Below are 18050 nucleotides of genomic sequence, written 5' to 3'. Positions count from 1 at the left end.
GCTTTGCTGGGACCCGCATTCACAAAATTCACTGTATCCTTTTGGTGTTTTGTACGCAGAATTTTCCTAATTTAGGTTCTGGTGCATTTCAGACGGGATAAATGGCGACTTTGTTTTAATGGCAGTCGCCGGTTTTGCTAAGAACGCTTACTGAGCAGGAAATAGCTTGAAAACGACCCCAAAATAGAAACGCCGGATATTTCATAAAAACCGGCGAGGGCACCGGTAAGGGTTATCGGTTTTGTGATCAAAAAGCAACAAAAAGTACATTTTTACGGTCAAATGTAATTGGTGCCTTTTAGGGCAGCTTATAGACTCGAGTACCTGACTGGGTGAAATAGCCGACAAAAAACGAGGGGTCTGCTGATGATGCTACTGGTTATAAGTCTGCAAGGCCGGAAACTCGCCCAGCTGATCCGATTTAACTAATTACATTTAAAACATCTTTAAAGGGCTGTTGGCAGCCAAGCGTGTAGGGCTGCAAAGTTAACGGAAAAGGTCTAATCTTACAACTTGTGACGGTACCAGGCGCTGCTCAGCCGGCTTAGTATAAACAAAAGTGTGGCGGCGTGACAATACTGACCACTTAGCTCCATATAACTGCTTTAAGCCCTTGTGGCTCAGGCTCCCAAAATCGCCTTTTTAATTCCACCAAATTGTTTGTGTAGTAAGAAATAAAAACACATGAAATAACATTGAAAAAGTGCTGATGAATTCGGTAATTTTTTTTACAAAATTGGGTTTTATTTGGTGAGGTTGGTATATTCTGCAAAAATGTAATAACAAACCAGTACAAAGTATACAAACCGATAAAGCATAAACCCATAGCGCCGTATTTGTAGCAGAGTCTAGCGGAAATTGATAATAATTAAAACCAAGGTTTTAAAAAAACGTTCATGGCATGCTCTACTTTTCGCTCCCTGCAAAATGACGCCACGAATTTTGCCCTCGAATTTCAATCAAGTAGTGTGTGAACCACTTTGGGCGAATGTGCCCAATTTAACGCGACATTTTAACGCGGTTTTTCGTCCGTCTACATCAGAGGGGATTTGATTTGAATTTTTAGTCTTGGTGGTTTTATATTACGTGACCCGTGGTAAAAATTAAACCTACGCCAGCGTTGCATTTTATATGAAGCCGCGGGAATAAAAAAGTGTGCGTGTGACCTAGTTGTTGCGGCAATCTCTATACGATCAGCTGTTGTTTTAGCCGACTTCGAAAACGTCCGAAACCGGCTCTTTGGACTCGGTCTCAAGTGCGACTCTTATCACTTCTGGGATCGCGAGTCGGGGTCTCGAATTGGAGCGATTTATTTACATTTTAAGCTTCAACGGTCGCTTAACAGATGTGGCAGGCCTAACAACGTACACAACCGGTAGGCGTGGTGACGTAGCTCGTCCAATCACCCATGCTGAACCCACGCGACCCGGGTTTCCTGAGCCTCGATAATGCTGAGTAAGTCGGTATAGAATAGACGGGAGCTGAGCTAGGAATTGGGGCAAAGTCTCAAAAGGCGACGGCGTCGAAATGTCCGTTTATAGGTTTGACCTGCTTGGCTTTAAATCAATTAGAACAGGTCGCCGCAGCTATATTGGCGTGACAAGTGCATAAGATCGCGGCATTCGGTAAAAAAAACGTAAAAATACATCAACAAAGTTGATACGTTCAAGTGTTCTGCCGTAAAATCGATTTTTGTAACAACGGTCACATACAAGCACAAGTTCACACCAGTGTTTTCATGACAAACGTGGCTTTTTTGCTTGGTGGATTTTTTACGATCTATTATAAAATAAAAACGCAAACTATTTACAAAAACTCGCTACTAAAACTACTTCTACAATAAAATTATTGACACACTTCATCTACAAATTGGGGCAAAGGCATTATAATGTTTTCTCGCATTCTTAATGTCCACAAACATCGCTTTAAAATATTTTTGTAATGTAAAGTACTGTGGGTTAAGGTGGATATAATCACATAATATTTTCTAATCGTGTGTTTTAGAATTAATAAAGGTCTTTCGTAGCAGTGAGGATACGGTTAAATAATTCTGTAAATATTCTCTGTTTGCTACCGGATGATAATATAAAAAAGAATAAAAACATAAACCATCTTACCCCAACCTTCTATATAATTATAAACTAAAAACTCACTTTGCGGAAAATAGACATATTTTGTCACAAAACTACATTTCCATCGTTTTTTTTTTTGTGTAACACGAGCGGCCTGTTTTTTGGACTATCTTACCCCAAGATAAGATACAATATTTATAAAGTCTATAGTTTAATATTCGTCGTAGCTATCTATATCGTCGACGTCAGTCCAATCACAATCAGTATCCATAAAATTTGAAGGGGTGTCGGCCGCCGAAAATGCGCGAGGTGGCGGTAGAGATTCAAAACCCATTTGAGTATTGACATCATCACTGCTGCTGGTCGTTGATTGGTCGGGAAGTTCGGTTGACGACCAATCAGATGTCGCGCTAGTTTCAAATTCTGGTGGGCTCGAAATTGGTAGCGTAGGGTTAATCTGCGAAAAAATATTAACGAATACGTGTGAAAATATTTGTAAAAATGTAGGGTAAGACGGGTACAGTTAGTATCTAAATCTCATATTTACTTGTTGTGTTTTAAACAGTTAACAACGTTCTTTTAAAGCAGCGGGGATACGGTTATTTAATTCTGTAAAAGTTCTTACTGAGTTACATATACGTGGTAGCTCGTAATACACCTACAAAGTTACATACGTCGAAACTCGTGGCACAGATTGTGTTTAAAGCACAACACCTGTGTTATTCTCGTTGCCTCGCCAAGCAAGAGTAAATTTTATTGTTAAATTACGACATATTACCTCTTGTACCATGTTGGGGGAGTGGAAACTTGATGGTAAATCGGGGTATAGTCTTGGGGGTAACGGTGGCGCTTCTGGTAAGGGGTGGGGGTGGACTTCTACAAACGTTGTATCGTTTTGTGAAGGTTGTGAAAAAGTTTTCTTCTCGTCAAAATATTGTTTTTTTTCGTTGATGGTTTTGACTTCTCTTTCTAAAGAAATAACTGTTTAAAAATTAAGGTATAATACTGCCGCGTAAATGGAACAAAAAAAGTGAATGTAAACATGTCCTATCTTACCCCAAACTACCATATATTCTAAATTACATGAAATTTATTCGCACTCGTAAGCTTTTAGTATTGTATAAGCTATTAAGTTTGTTTTTGTTGTGAAATTAGTTAGTTCATGCTTACCTTCAAAATCTGATATTATACCGCTTGCAATACTACAGCGCCCGCTGTCGACTGCGTTCGGTTGTTCAAACTTGTCGTTGGGTGGCAGGTTTTTATCTACAGGTGACGTTATGATCATGCTTCTGCAATAAAAGAACGCGTATTCTTGTTTATGGTGTGAATTTCGGAAGAATTACATTTCAAAATGTTTAGTACAAAGTAGTCGCCTATTTATTTTAGTACAATATACTTGTCTTTAACTTGTTTAGTACAATAATTTTTTTTATTTTATAGGTTGTTTTAGTTGCATACATTTTAAATTGCTAAAAAACGAAGATGTATGAATGTAAAAAAAAATGATAGTCGATATAACACGGCTGTTCCGTTTCGTACACCTCATGTCCGCTTACCAGTTACTATGATGTAACTTTTTGGGTAACAATTTATATAGTAGGGTGGGGGAAGATGGGACACCTTTTCTTTCTATTTTCTTGACTCATTTAGTAGTAAACGAAGGACATTCAAAGCATTATAAAACTATACCCTCACGACTCCCACAGACCATTGTTAATTGTTTAAAACGCGATCAAGATATTTGGATATTATGTGCTAAAGGTGTCCAGTCTTCCCCCACATTACTATATTTCCCTGTTGTAATGTTTAACTGTCAATTTTAACCGATAATGGACCCTTGGTTTGAGCAAGAGATAAGAAAGTGATAGTCGTGTAACAAACTCAGTAATTAAATCGTGGCTGGCATATAAAGCAGGCAGAATGCCCAAATCAAATAAAGTATGGTTTAGTAATATATACAGGCCTGTATTAATGGAAAACTACATCGTTATCTTACTTAAATGGAGCATTTTGTGTGTTCCCAATTTTTTCCTTGACAGTTTTTCCACATAAACCACATTTGTCCAATCCCATTTGAGTCGTTTTCTTAATCTCACGTTTCATTTTGAGTTTCTTTTGATCTTCAGCTGTTTACGTTACAATTAATGTACTAACACAAATATATGGTCCAAAAGCCAAACACGAATATATGAATGAATCAATGTAACTTGCTTTATTCTCGCGTGACCAGAACACGACAGTCGCTATAACACTGATGTTCTGTTTCATATAGACCTCGTTCAGCTTACGAATTACCACGTATATGTAACTTTGTGGGCGCATATTTGCTGACAATTTAGAAAATCCATTGGTGATCACTGGGTTAGAGCAATTGCCATTAAGTGATTTGCCCAACGCCAAACTCCGGTTTCGCAAAGCCATTTTAATGGTTTCACTCATTTTGTTTGCGTGTAATTTATTATTGCAATCGTAAGCGGGACCCAATTTTTAGCCGAGTGTAAAAAAGGAAACGAGCATTTAAGTTCGGCCTCGGTTCGACACATACCTACAACACACCACACACCTTTTAATGCATTGTGGTCTCCATCGTTTGACCATTCCTTAAATTTCCACACTTCCCAACCGCCTTCCCACCCCTCGAATTCCTTCTCAAGTTGATCTAGTGTCTTGCGATGCTCCCTACGGTTCTCCTGTAATGTTTATAGTAAAGTGGCATGTAAATGTTTTCGAGCCGATAGAACTATGCTTAAACCTATGGGTTATACTTAGTTAGATACACCTTTAGAGCATTTTAGTAAAAACAACACTAAAAACATGACTCTTGCTGTTTGGTCGTACAAGTATAACCGTAACATTGGTAATTGAAGTATCAACAGTTGATGGTTGGCGCCATGCCTTTAACCCAGAGGTAATGAGTTCAAAGGTTATCACGGCTACTATTGTTGGTGTATGTGTTCCTTTTATTCATTCATTCATTCATTCATTTATCCAACAGAAAATGAATAACGCAAAACAACAGCCGTCCAGATTCCATTTACACATACTTGTAATGTTAGAATTATATATTTTACAATTAACGTTACCTGGAATTCATAGAAACGGGCGTTCCCATACAAACCTCTTATTCCTCCAAACGAAACGTATCCAGTTTCTATATTTAAGGAAATGAGTTGTTAGAACCTAGAGATCGTTTATTAGTAACCGTTATTAGTGATGTTGGTCTCTATACCACTTACCAATCAAACAGAAAATGCCACCAATTCCACATCCTAGCAATAGGAAGACATACATTCCTGTAAACGCTTTAATGTCCAACTGATTTTCTAATGTTTTAGAACTCCCGTCTTGCTCACATTTCGTTTCGATCGAAAACCTGCAATTCACGTTTAGCTATGAGGGCTATTTTATTGTGCTCTAACTCTGGGGTTATTGATTCAAAGCTCGTCGCTGCTACCGTTGTGCGTATGTGTCCTTGGACAGGATATTTAACGCCAATTTCTCAAACCCAGTGATCGCCCACTGGTTGACTAATCTGTTACCATACAAAAAAAAAACGCCCACAAAACACGTATAAATGAACCCGTATAAGCTGGCACAAGGTGTATGAAACAGAACACCCCTGTTATAGCGACTATCATTTTCTCGTTCACTTTGCGGTAAAGCAAGTTTCATTCATTCATTTATTCATACAGTACAGTTTATTCAGACTGTATAAACTTTGTACTTTGCACTATATATATGCCTAATAATTAACATCCATTTTGGTGCAAATATTTCAAAATTAACATGAGTTTTTTTATTCGGAACGTTTGAACTAACATGCAGGCAAATACTATAGCTAATATCTTAGTCCTTACAAAAAATCCATAGATTACCATTTTTCCTCTAGCGTTGTGAGTATCCCGATATCCCGTAGTCGAGCAATACCGTCGTTGAATACAGGTAAAAGTAGGGAGCCTTTGGGAAAGGGTAGGGCGAACTGGTATTGGTAAAAACCGGTACCGACCTGGGTTGAAAATTAAAATAATTAAACAGTTTGGACGTAGCTATATTTGTTCTCACATACGGCGTCTTGTTTGTATTGTTTTGTGATCTTTAATTGTAACAGTATTAGTAAAAGTAACATATAGGTGTAGGGACATGCCTCCTGCTAGAGATATCCTATATAGTGTGGTCTAGGCTAACAAGGTGTCTATTTCATTCTCATTTTGTTTGAACAAGTAAACCTATGTTGCGTACGACTGAAACGTCTTAGAGCTAAATGTGAACGCCTGTCTGAGTACATAAGTAGTAGGTTGGGGTGAGATGGGACACCCGTACATTCCAATTTCTCGTCCAATTTGATAGTAAAGAAAGAATATTTGTAGAAATATAAAACCGTATATATAGAGAGCGCTGTTATTTATTTAAAGCACGATTAGGTCATTTGAATATTATGTGCTAAAGATATTCCTTCTTGCCCCACAGAACTGTACAACTGTTTAAAAAACTAAGACGACAACATTACGACTTTAAAGAGATTGTAATACGCTACCTACCCTATTACTCAGAAATAACGATATTCTGTTACTTCTGGTACCAGGCATGGTTCAAATAATGTTTTAGCGTCTCATTCGGTATAAAAACGTATTGTATTTCCAAAGTTTCGTCTGCCATTCGCCGAGACTATATCAAGAATGTAACGCAACAGTACACGCAAGTCAAAAACACCACATTTTACTTGTCTGGATATAAAAATATATACCAACCTTATCAAAGCTGCACGAAGTGCTTAATGCGTCCACTGTAGATTCGAACGAAGACAGCAAGTAAAAATTTCCTTTTTGAATCTCAGCGAACGCTTCGTCTTGCGTCGCAAACACAGACGTGTTCCAGTTTCGTTTGAAATAGTTGTATATCACCCTATAATGAATGTAACTAAATGTGATTTGTTTTATCCTTAGCGGGACAACGAAACTCGGTCTTGTGTTTCATACATCTCGGAAATGAAAATGAATGAATGAATGAATGAATGAATGAATGTAACTTACTATATCTTTGAGTGGCCGGAAAACGACAGTCGTTACCATGTATGTCCCTTTTGTAACTAATTATTGTTTTTGTTAGCATTTTCAATAACTGGTTTAAAACTGATAAAATATCAATGTAGTTAAATTACGTGTATGGTCGTTCTTTAGCATGCGGTAGAAACAGTGTCAGAATCGGGTCTCCTTCCAATATACCGTAGGCGAACTCTATTTGGGTTGAGAGCGCGTCTAAGGTCTTGATCCCGCCTTTATTGCCCTGAGTTATAAAACATAATTATTAAGGTACTATGAATGAATGAATGACTTACTTTATCCTCGCGTGGTCAAAAAACGACACTCGTTTTAACACGGGTGTTAATACACCTCGTGCCAGTTTACGAGCTACCAATAAATGTGAATAGAATAAAAAAGTGTCCCATCTACCTTACTATATATAACAAAATAACCGTTTTGGTTCATATTAGATACAGTTATGCACCTGCGTCATGAACAAAGTCATGTTTGCTGTATAAGCAGTGATTATGGTGAGACCAAAGAACCACCAAGCTCCTGTTAAAGTCTTTGCAGCTCTTGATCTGAAACAAACCACTTTACTACACCATAAAGCTACAGGTTATTCGTATATTCTTACAAGAAATAGGTAGAATACAACAAACGAACAGACAGGTATATATATAAATAAGGGCAACAGACAGATAGGCAGACACACTTATTGGGACATACCAACGGAAAATGAAAGTTTGTATAAGATGGGACATCTTTTCATTCTACTTTCCCATCCCATTTGGTAGTAAACAAAGAATATTCAATGAATTATTATACGGTGTCCTTATAACTCCCAACGACCGTTAAAAAATGTGTAAAACAGAATCAGGATATCTGGATATTATGTGCTAAAAGTGTCCCGTTCACCCCCCCCCCTCTATATGGAAAACAAAATATTAAAGTTGTTCAGACAGACAGACAGTGCGCATGTGTACCTTGGGACAATATCAACGCCTTGTTGAACAATTGATGAAAATGTAAACCATAAGCTGTTTAATACACCAAGGTGGTCTGCTGGTGAAGAGTTCGGACCAAAAGAAGGAGCAATCTTCTGGTATTCAAAAGGATTGTTTTTGTTGATCCAGGCCATGAGCAATGAGATCTAAAAATGGAATTCAAATTATTTGTGTCTAGACAAGCAATTTCAGAGTAACTAAAGAATACCGGGTTCGGTCCTAAACTCTGGTACCGATACTGATGGCGTATGTGTCCTTGTACAAGACACTATAATACAACACATTGTTCACTAATATGAGTTGTAGCACCGTGGGGGCCACAATAATGGGCCATTTATTGTAGCCTACATTTCAGGTTCCATGGCGGTAAGACCTCACTCGCGTAAAACAATAGAATAAAAGTATGGTTTACTGGCAAATGCATTTGAGAAATGAAGAAGTCACCAACTATGATGCGGCTCATACTTTTGAGCAGAAATGCATGTAAATATCCTGCCGTTCTAAACAAGTCACAAGTTTTCTTAAAGAGGCATACCAACAAAAATTTAAAAATTGTGTATTTATATAGAAGTAGTTAAAATCTAAACTTCTAAAGGTACCACTAAAGTCTCAAAAACCGAAACACAATCTTACCAGTATATATGAAGACCATAGACAAAGCCACGATTCTTCTCTGAAAGGTGTCATGAACTGCCAAATGCTTATGGATTCTGTCTTTTCAGATCTTTTGGTCAATAAATACATAGACGGATGCTGGTACGCCAGTGAAGCATCTGCTGTATCAGACTGACCAAGGCTTCCGCCACGTAAGCTTTTTGTGTGAAGGAAAAAGTCACACTAGAGAAAATGACAGAAATAAGGCTGTAAAGCTTGGAGATATATACACGTTAACTTGTTGATAGGCTGTAAAGTTATATTTTTAATTGTTTTAGATAAAAAAGTTTGCAAGTTGTTATGTTTATAAATCGATATAAACCATTAATATAATGTCTATTCAACACACCGTTAACACATGCGTATTTTATAATTCTGTTTTTAACAATTAACAACTCCCTGTTACACGGTTACATAATTCTGTAAATATTTATTATTTACTACCAAATGAGACGATAAAACAAAAGTATATGTATGGTTTAAAATAGTCATATAAAACGCACCGTCCCGTTTTGAAAGATTTCGTAAATCATTCTCTCTATTTCGTCTTCGGTCGCTGTTTGTTTGGCAGCAAAATATGGATGAATTATGATATCATAGGTGAAGTTTAGATGCTTGCTTAGTTCTTCAATAACATCGTATAGGAAACCTAAAGTGAAACAGAATATAATTCAAATGTCACGTAGATACGGTTGGCAACCATTAACATTTTTATCGTGAATGGGATCGCACTATCGCATGTTATTGCGACTTAGTTCATATATAGTAGGGTGGGAGAAGACGGGACAACTTTAGCACATAATTTTCAAATATCCTGATCGTGTTTTAAATAATTATTAAAGGTCTATATGAGTCATAAGAATACGGTTTTTAATTATTTCAATATTATTTGTTTACTACCAAATAGGACAAGAAAATGGAATAAAAACTCGTCCCATTCCCCTCCCCACCCTATAGTCGTTGTTGTAAAGAAGTTCGTTCCTTATAATTTAGTTTTTGGTTGGTCTACTCTCTACTGGGTTATTTTCGATCATACAATTAAAAAAAGATGTTTAAATACAGTTATAGGATTTAAAAATTACCTTCAAATTTCGTTTCACCTTTTATTTCCTTCCAACTTAACCAGGGCTTGCGCTAAAAATAATTAGAATGTTACTTTGAATTTTTAACGAATACAAACCAAAGACTCTATATAGACTGTAATAAAAGTAACACGTATACATACAGATACAGATATACCACGATTACTAGTAACATATTCGACACATTACTTTAATTCTACAAAAAATAACTGTCTTACTTCTACACCACAATACACAAAGCTTTTTTAATCGTAATTTTCAAACATTTACTCCATAAATACTTCATTTTCGGTTTGTGCCTTTTTATGATTTATATGCCATGAAATTTACATTAATCTGTACCAAACGCTGTAGTAGTAATTATACAGTAGGGTGGGGAAAGATGGGACATCTATAGCACAAAATATCCAAATATCCCAATCGCGTGTTTTAAACAATTAACAACGGTTTATGGGAATCGTGAGGATATGGTTTTACAATTCTTTGTTGGACAACAAAACCGAATTAGACAAAAAATAGAATAAAAACGTGTCCCATCTTCCCCAACCTACTATATGTACAGAAAACGCACCCAAACAGCGCACACTCGTATTTGTCGTTCAGGTAGTTTAATATCTTCCAATGTAAACGGATGATAAAGTGGGTTGAATTCTCCTGTTTTGTCCCAGTTATATACTCCGACAGTTACTGGCAACTAAACGATAAATAAAATGTTTAAAAAATCTAAAGCTTAAAAAAGTATATATATAATAATGTCAGACTGTTAGCACCTAAATTCCATATTTTCCGATCGTGTATTAAACAATTAACAACGGTATTTTAGATTCGTGATGAAGATATGGTTATACAATTATGTAAATATTCTCTGTTTACTACCAAATAGGACGAGAAAAGAATGTGTCCCATCTTACCTCAACCCAACTATGAGATAGACCGTTGTTATATTGTTTAAAACAGGATCAAGATATTGAGAAATAGAATGAAAATGTGTCCCATCCTCCCCCACCCTGCTATATAAACATTCTATATACCTTATCATTTGATCTTGAGTATTCTTGCACTAATACCATATTTGCTTGCTCAATCTGCATCCCCGCAACCAAATTGTGAGAACAAGAGTCGGCTTTAAATGCCTGAATATAAACGTAGAATTAAGGTCGCAACACATATATACTATTTTTCATTAAATTATACATGTTTGCGTTTTGTGGGAAATTAATTGCGGCGATTTTGTGAGTTAAAAAAAACGAAAATATTTAATCATCTCTTCAGAAGCGGAAGAGCAAAAATTAGACTGATTAAAACAGCCAAGATAAGGAAAAGCAGCAAAACTACAGCTGTTAAAAACACGCCCCTGGTAAAAACTTGAGTAAAATATAAACGTGGCAGCTAAACCCATAAAAGTATAACATTACAGTAAACATATGGTACTAACAGTGTTCTAGGTTTAAAATACGGTACCGACCCATTTGTATGTTGATTTGTATCTACACACGTCGACCGAAGCGTTGTAGTTAATTGACATTGGTGATAGGTCCGTTACACGTCCAGAGGTACCTGTTGTTTTAAGGTGAAATCCATGTTATGTTTTAAGCCCTGTAGGGTAAGATGGGACGCCTTTGGCAAGTAATATTCAAATATCCTGATCATGTTTTATACCATCACTAACGGTTTGTGGAAGTCGGATACGGTTTTATATTTCTTGGAAAGTTCCTTGTTTACTAATAAATTTGAAGAAAAAAATAGAATGAAAATGTGTCTTATCTTCCCCCAACCTATACTAAATGATTGTGTGACAAACATTTTTTTATAAGAATATATAGACGCACGTTGTTTACACACTTTTCAAACCAAAATAAGAACTTTGCTGCTTTGTATATTTTAATGTAATTCAAATGTACGTAAGCAGACACGTACATACACACTTCGTAAACCCATGTTTACAAAATCATACACGCAACACAAATACCTGCGATTTCATCTTTCAAATATTGCGGCCACTTAAAGTTTGAACATGACTGACTCACTAGTTCCACGTCAGGAAAATGAACCGCTTTTTGAAGCCTTGATGTGACTTCTAAAAAAAATAATAAAATTAATTAAAAAAAATAAAATTCTATTATTATTTTTTTTATAAAATAACCGAAACCGGTGTTTTAGGTGTGTAACTTTATATGGTAAAATTGGTTATTTGTACTCCAGCGCATGTTCTGTTAAGTTATACATAGTATAGAGTGCTGGGGTAAGATGGTTCCTGTTATCATTCTTTTAAACGTCTTATTAAGTTGTATAAAATAGTATTTGAAAATTCAGTATCTTCACGGTTTTAAAGGACGTGGTTCATTGTTAAAAACTCAATTGTGAAATATGATATATTATGTGCTATAACTGAATTCATCTTATATTAGAGTACTGTATCGGTACGTTTATACTTAATCAGTCAGATCAGAAATATTTGTTTCGAAACGTCGCAGTAAAATGCAAACAGTTTTCTAACCTGTATTTGAGGTGCTACGTTTCTTGATAACAGTAACTGGTTTTCCTTCTCTTTGGCCACGTGAAGTGCCTTGGGTATAGCAAGTAGATATCTGATAAAGTATACAGTATAACTATAAACCATGTATGAATGAATGTTAAAATCATGTATGGATGAATGAATGCTCGCGTAGCCGGAAACGACAGTCTTTATAACACGGGTGTTCTGTTTCATACAGTAGGGTGGGGTAGGCGAGACATCTTTTTGTTCAATTTTCCCGTCCAATTTATTAGTAAACAAAGAACAAAGAGTTATTTAACCGTATCATATTAACGGCTATACTATTGACCGTTGTTAATTGTTTAAAACACTTTTAGCTAAAGGTGTCCCGTCTTTCGCACCCTAAACTATATACAACAATTTATACAGTATAACTATATATGTGCTAGCGGTCGTGTGTGTGTATTAACTATACCTGTTTGCAATTTTCTGCATTCGAGTTTGATTGACAGGAAGACAATGAGTTTGAAAAGGCCACGTCACGCCTCCTGTATAAAAATATTTTGTTTTTCTTGTAGTTATATAGCAAATGCCATCTATTCTATATTGATCAACTATTTATACACCTAATCGCGCCGTGCTCTGAGTTAACGAAAAGTTAGGGTTAGGTAAAATATTAATAAAAACTCACAGGAGAGTCGCTGACTTTTTTTGCCGACTGTTACATTGCTTAAACGAATCTATATTATATTCTATGTGGGTCGTAAATCATTAGGAGAAAAGTGCATTTTTAAATTATAAAGCCTGATTAAAACGGACATTGAATTTTTTAATTTTACCTTCGTGTGCCATATGGATTACCATTTCCTGTTGCAGTACCCGGTGTGTATTCAGTGAGATCAATATCATTTGGTAATGGGCGGCAGATTTCCTGTTAAAATCAGGTATAAGTTAATGAATGCGCACGTGGCTTGGAACAACAGTCGTTAAACACGGGTTTTCTGTTTCATACACCTCGTGTCCGCTTACGAGTTACCATGTATGTTACTTTGTTGGTAATTGTTCTTGCGTGGCGGAAACATATACGCCCACAATGGTAGCAGCGTCAAGTCTCGAACCCATATAGTTCTACACTGCACCAATACACTAAACTTTATTTATATTAAAAATATATACCGACCTCTGCAACTGTACATTCCGGTTTTCTATTCTGGCAAGATTTCGCTATGACGTCAACCGCAAGTCTGGTCAGGCCTCTAATGACGTCATCATATATACGTCGCTGTTGCTCTTCTTGCGTCATAGTTGTAGGTCCGTAGGATAACATAAGGCGTCGAACAAGTGGGGTTATAACGGGACTGTAAATATGCGGCATATTTTATATGATCTAAAATCAAAACCTAGGTCTTATGTAAATGTATGCAAATTGAATTTTCTCGCGTGGCATGGCAAAAGCAATTGCTAAAACGGGTGTTGTTTTATACATCACGCTTACAAGTTCCAACACATGTAACTTTGTAAGTGAATGTGTTTTAAAGATTTGTGGAACCTCTGGTGTTAGGAATCCACGCCTGACAAAGGCAAAGACAAAACAATACGTAAAGTTTTAATCCGGTTTCATTATACCTTGTAAGTGATGTGAGACGTAAACCTTTCTTCGCAATATCTGGGAAGGACTCCGGGTCGACGAACTAAAACAAATGTAACGTTGACAGAAGTTCGCATTTTGTGTAAATTCATTAAATGAATGAATGCATAAATTATTTTTCCTCGCCTGCTGGTGTAGGCACCGACAGTCGTTATAATACAGGTTGTTCTGTTTTCATGCTTGCCCGCTTATACGAGTTTCCACATATGCAACTTTGTGAGTGAATATTTTTCGTTTTTTTAAATCATTTTATGGTGTTTAACAGTTTAAACTATATACCTATAAGAACCATAGGGGTAACTGAGTTAGAGTGTCTCGTTGTTACGTATCTCCCCTAAAAACACGTACTCACAATGGTAGCACAGTTGTTAATAGAGACAAAATGCACATACAACTACAAAGTTTGAAAACAAGATTTTGTAACATCTAACTCTGCTTACCACGTTCGGTATGTACCAATGAAAGTTACCAGTTGTAAGTTGCATTATGTCCGCTTGCTTCATAACATGGGAGACACTTACGGCAGAGCTTGTCAGTATGTATGTCCTTTATTAATTGCAAAATTTAAATAAGTTAAGTTTAAATTTATCTAAGGTAAAAGCAAGACGGTAACAACAGTTCTGTATATAGGTATATATGTAATTTTAAAACCGTATCCTCACAACTCCCAAAAACCGTTGTTACTTGTTTAAAACACGCTCAGAATATTTGCATATTATGTTCTAAAGGTGTACCGTCTCCCCCCGCCCTACTTTATTTATCAAACCTGAGTCCTTCCTTTTTCGCCATTTTTAATGTCGCGATTAACGAAGCTTCGTCTTCTGTCGCTTCGAACGCAATAGTTTCGATGCCTTGCTCTCTTGTAAACTGAAGGTCAGAAAAGCCGAACTGGATTTCTAAAACAAGATAATGAATTTTTTTAGAAGAGTATAAAATGCTTCACTTTTAAATAGGTTGCTTTCACATATATATTTCACATATCGTGACAACTTTCAATTAATAGTTTTTATTGTGTATGTTTATATACGGTATCAGACACTGAGCAACAATGTATTAATATCTGTATGCTGTGAAACAATATAATAAAAAAAGTTGTGAAGATACGGTTATAAATTCGTAAATATTATTTATTTAATACTAAATGAGGTAATAAAATGATATGAAAATCATTTTACCCCAACCTACTTTATGATTATTAATTCAAAACTAATTTTTTTGTGACAAAAAATACATCATTGATGCCACTAAAATCATTTTTGCGAAAAAATAGTCTAACCGTTGTTTTGTTTTTCCAGAACTATCGCGTCATTCCATTGGTAATGGTTTGTTGTTTTGTTGAGGGCTGATATCAAAGCAAAGTTGGATGGGAATAAATACGTGATGCTGTCGTGAACGTCGTTGCGATCACATGAATCAAGAGACCTTCGTGAAATGAGAAATATATCATCATGAATTTTGGTTAGTTATATAAAACACTTATGATATACTTCGTTAATTACATAGCAGGGGAGGCTGATTCTTTTGGCACTTAATATCTAAATATCCTGATCGTGTTTCAAACAATTAACAACGGTCTAATATAGGAGTCGCGAAGATATGGTCCTAAGTCGTTAAATGATCTTTGTTTACTGCCAAATAGAACGGGAAAATATATCGAATTGTCCCATGTCCCTCAATATGTTCCATCTCCCCACCCTACTATATTATAACAGATAGATAACTTTTCGGTTTTCGTTTAATTTAAAGTTATAAAAGAATAACAGTAAAAAGCATAGAAGTTTGAATTTATTTATTAAAATTGATATCAAATAACAGTTTGTAGTTTTTTTGAATAAATATTATAAAAACTACCTTTACTTGAAGACGCATCTCAATAAACAAATGTATGGCCTACTTTTAAAACTGTGAGTTTAAATTGATAAAAAAAAACGTAAAATAAGTTGTGATGACGTCACCACGACGTCATCAGAATGTTTAAAGATATTTGTAAACACCTACCTTGCGACAGAAAAGAAGGGAATTAATCTCTTCGTTAATTGAACTGAGGTGCAATTTAATTTTGCGATAACGGATAGTACTGCTGTCACGTTCGAATCGAAGAGAAATTCTGTAATAAAAAATAAAACAAATTTTTATTTGAACCCCCAATTACGGTAAAAAAATGGGGTAAACAAGGAATATTTACAGAATTATAGAACCGTGTTTTCACGACTTCCATAGACCGTTGGTAATTATAGTTTAAAAAACGGTCAAGACATTTGGATATGAGGTTCTAAAGGTGTTCCATCCCCCACCGTATACCATAGGGGAAAGATGGGACACCTATTATCATTCTATTTTTTCATCCTATTTGGTAGTAAACAAAAAAATCAAAGAAATATAAAACCGTATCTTCACGACTCCCATCATAGACCGTTGTTAATTGAATAAAACACGATCAGGATATTTGGACATTATGTGATAAAGGTGTCCCGTCTCCCCCCACACTATTATAAGTAACCATAATATACCTGTTTGGTTCATAGTATGGTCTTGCTCGTACATTAGTGTCTGAATATTAAGATTTGGTATACTAATCTCTTGAATAACTTGCTGTACAATATTTGCTTCGTGTCTTGTAGCTCTGTCGTATAAAATTCCTGCACAAAACTTGTTAAAACCTCACCAAATTTGCGTGAAAATTTAGTTTTACCGATTTTAACTTTTTGAGCATTTGTCAGAACAAAATAGTTGGTGACCAAAACCACCATAAAGAAGTAGATAGTAAGTGAAGTATTGGTAGGCATTCTATAGTAGGCCTATACTGTTTCTATATGTTGGCCTAATCGTCGTATCAAATTCAAACCGCTAGTTAACTGTGGGCTTTTTTCTGTCTATTTGTAATTTTTTAATTTTGATAATTTTAAATTGTGAAACTGTTGGCCTACTAGTTTTATCAAAATATCTTTCTAAATGAACTGTCCATATAACCCGACTTCCACTTGCAAAATGACTTTCGAAAGTTTTATAGTGACCCTTCGATAAGAATGAACTGTATACTACTATTATGCCTGTAATGTCATTTGCCCGTAACCGCCATGGTATGATTAACCCGCGCTGTGTGATAGCATAGCAACGATGGATGTTAATTATATTAATCTGATTTCTAAGGGAACGATTTATTATTATGTATGTTTAAATTAAACGACCCAAATCTTTGTTAATTTATATAACCATTAACAACACTTTGTATAGATTCTTGAGGATGCGTTTATATTTCTTTGTTTTCTGCCATTTTGGCCGATAAAGGTGAATGAAAATATGGACTATTTTACCCTAACATATAGTACTATGGGAGTAGATGGGACACCTATAAGCACATAATATCCAAATATCCTGATAAAGTTTTAAACATTTAAAAACGGTCTATGGTAGTTTTGGCGATACGATTTTATAATTATATTTTAATGTTTTTTTTTGTTTTCTACCAAATGTGACGAGAAAATAGAATGAAAATGTGTCCCATCCCCCCCCCCCATCCTACTGTACTCTACAATGGTAAATGTGAACACATATTAGGCTACTATATATTCATGATATAATTTACGCACATAAAAAAAATTGAATTGAATTAAAAAATCCGAATTGAATTAATTTGCATTTATTTTGTGCATGACGCCATCTGGCAAGCGGGGATTGGGTCTATTATTACTGACTGTTACGTAACACACGTCACTGTTACATAACAGCATCCATTGGGCCTTTGTTTTCGATCGCCAGAGCGGTGACCTACTTTATAGGGCGTTGGCGCGAAATTAGGTTCTAATCGTAAAGATTATATGGCTTGAAACATATAGTTCTAAATGTAGATAACATGATATTTGTATGTTATTTTAGAAACATTTAATCACAAAAACGTAGTTCATTGTCTTAAACACGATCAGGAAATTTTGATTTTATGTGCTAACGGTGTTCCATCTTCCCCAGCTCTACCATACATACCTTTTTTGAAAAAACAGAGCATAAGATGTAGAAACAAATGTTCGCCCAACGGTCTATACTAACTTTGGCTGCGCCATATGGCATAAATTTCCTTATTTTTCACCAC

At 35.7% G+C, this 18050-nt stretch overlaps 1 protein-coding gene across 1 annotated transcript; it reads right to left on the bottom strand.

Annotated features, from left to right (window-relative positions):
* Nucleotides 1–962: 962 nt before the first annotated feature.
* Nucleotides 963–16946, bottom strand: LOC100178173. The gene is made up of 30 exons (XM_026838710.1): nt 16656–16946; nt 16474–16602; nt 15962–16070; nt 15240–15385; nt 14730–14859; nt 14404–14509; nt 13942–14006; nt 13496–13673; nt 13155–13246; nt 12791–12863; nt 12337–12427; nt 11809–11916; nt 11305–11396; nt 10871–10972; nt 10411–10533; nt 9840–9891; nt 9261–9406; nt 8737–8940; nt 8083–8249; nt 7581–7677; nt 7234–7358; nt 6824–6977; nt 5951–6081; nt 5312–5448; nt 5159–5226; nt 4639–4765; nt 4072–4201; nt 3243–3364; nt 2851–3041; nt 963–2529 (listed from the first exon to the last, which is right to left on the bottom strand). Exons 1-30 carry the CDS (start codon nt 16747–16749, stop codon nt 2284–2286), a joined length of 3735 nt encoding a protein of 1244 aa, XP_026694511.1. The 5' UTR covers nt 16750–16946; the 3' UTR covers nt 963–2283.
* Between the last annotated feature and the right edge of the window lie 1104 nt (nt 16947–18050).

This window comes from Ciona intestinalis, unplaced genomic scaffold (assembly GCF_000224145.3).
Source record: "Ciona intestinalis unplaced genomic scaffold, KH HT000105.2, whole genome shotgun sequence".
Lineage (NCBI taxonomy): Eukaryota > Metazoa > Chordata > Ascidiacea > Phlebobranchia > Cionidae > Ciona > Ciona intestinalis.
Note: the sequence above shows the minus strand (reverse complement) of the source record. Positions and strands in the feature narration are given on the sequence as shown.

Bases quoted from the DNA above. Each gene is read 5' to 3' on its own strand.
- LOC100178173 (XM_026838710.1), bottom strand. From the start codon at position 16,749: ATGCCTACCAATACTTCACTTACTATCTACTTCTTTATGGTGGTTTTG. The intron at 13,674-13,941 runs GTATAATGAAAC...GCATATTTACAG, and splicing joins CGTCTCACATCACTTACAAG to TCCCGTTATAACCCCACTTG. The intron at 12,864-13,154 runs GTAAAATTAAAA...ATTTTTATACAG, and splicing joins AATCCATATGGCACACGAAG to GAGGCGTGACGTGGCCTTTT.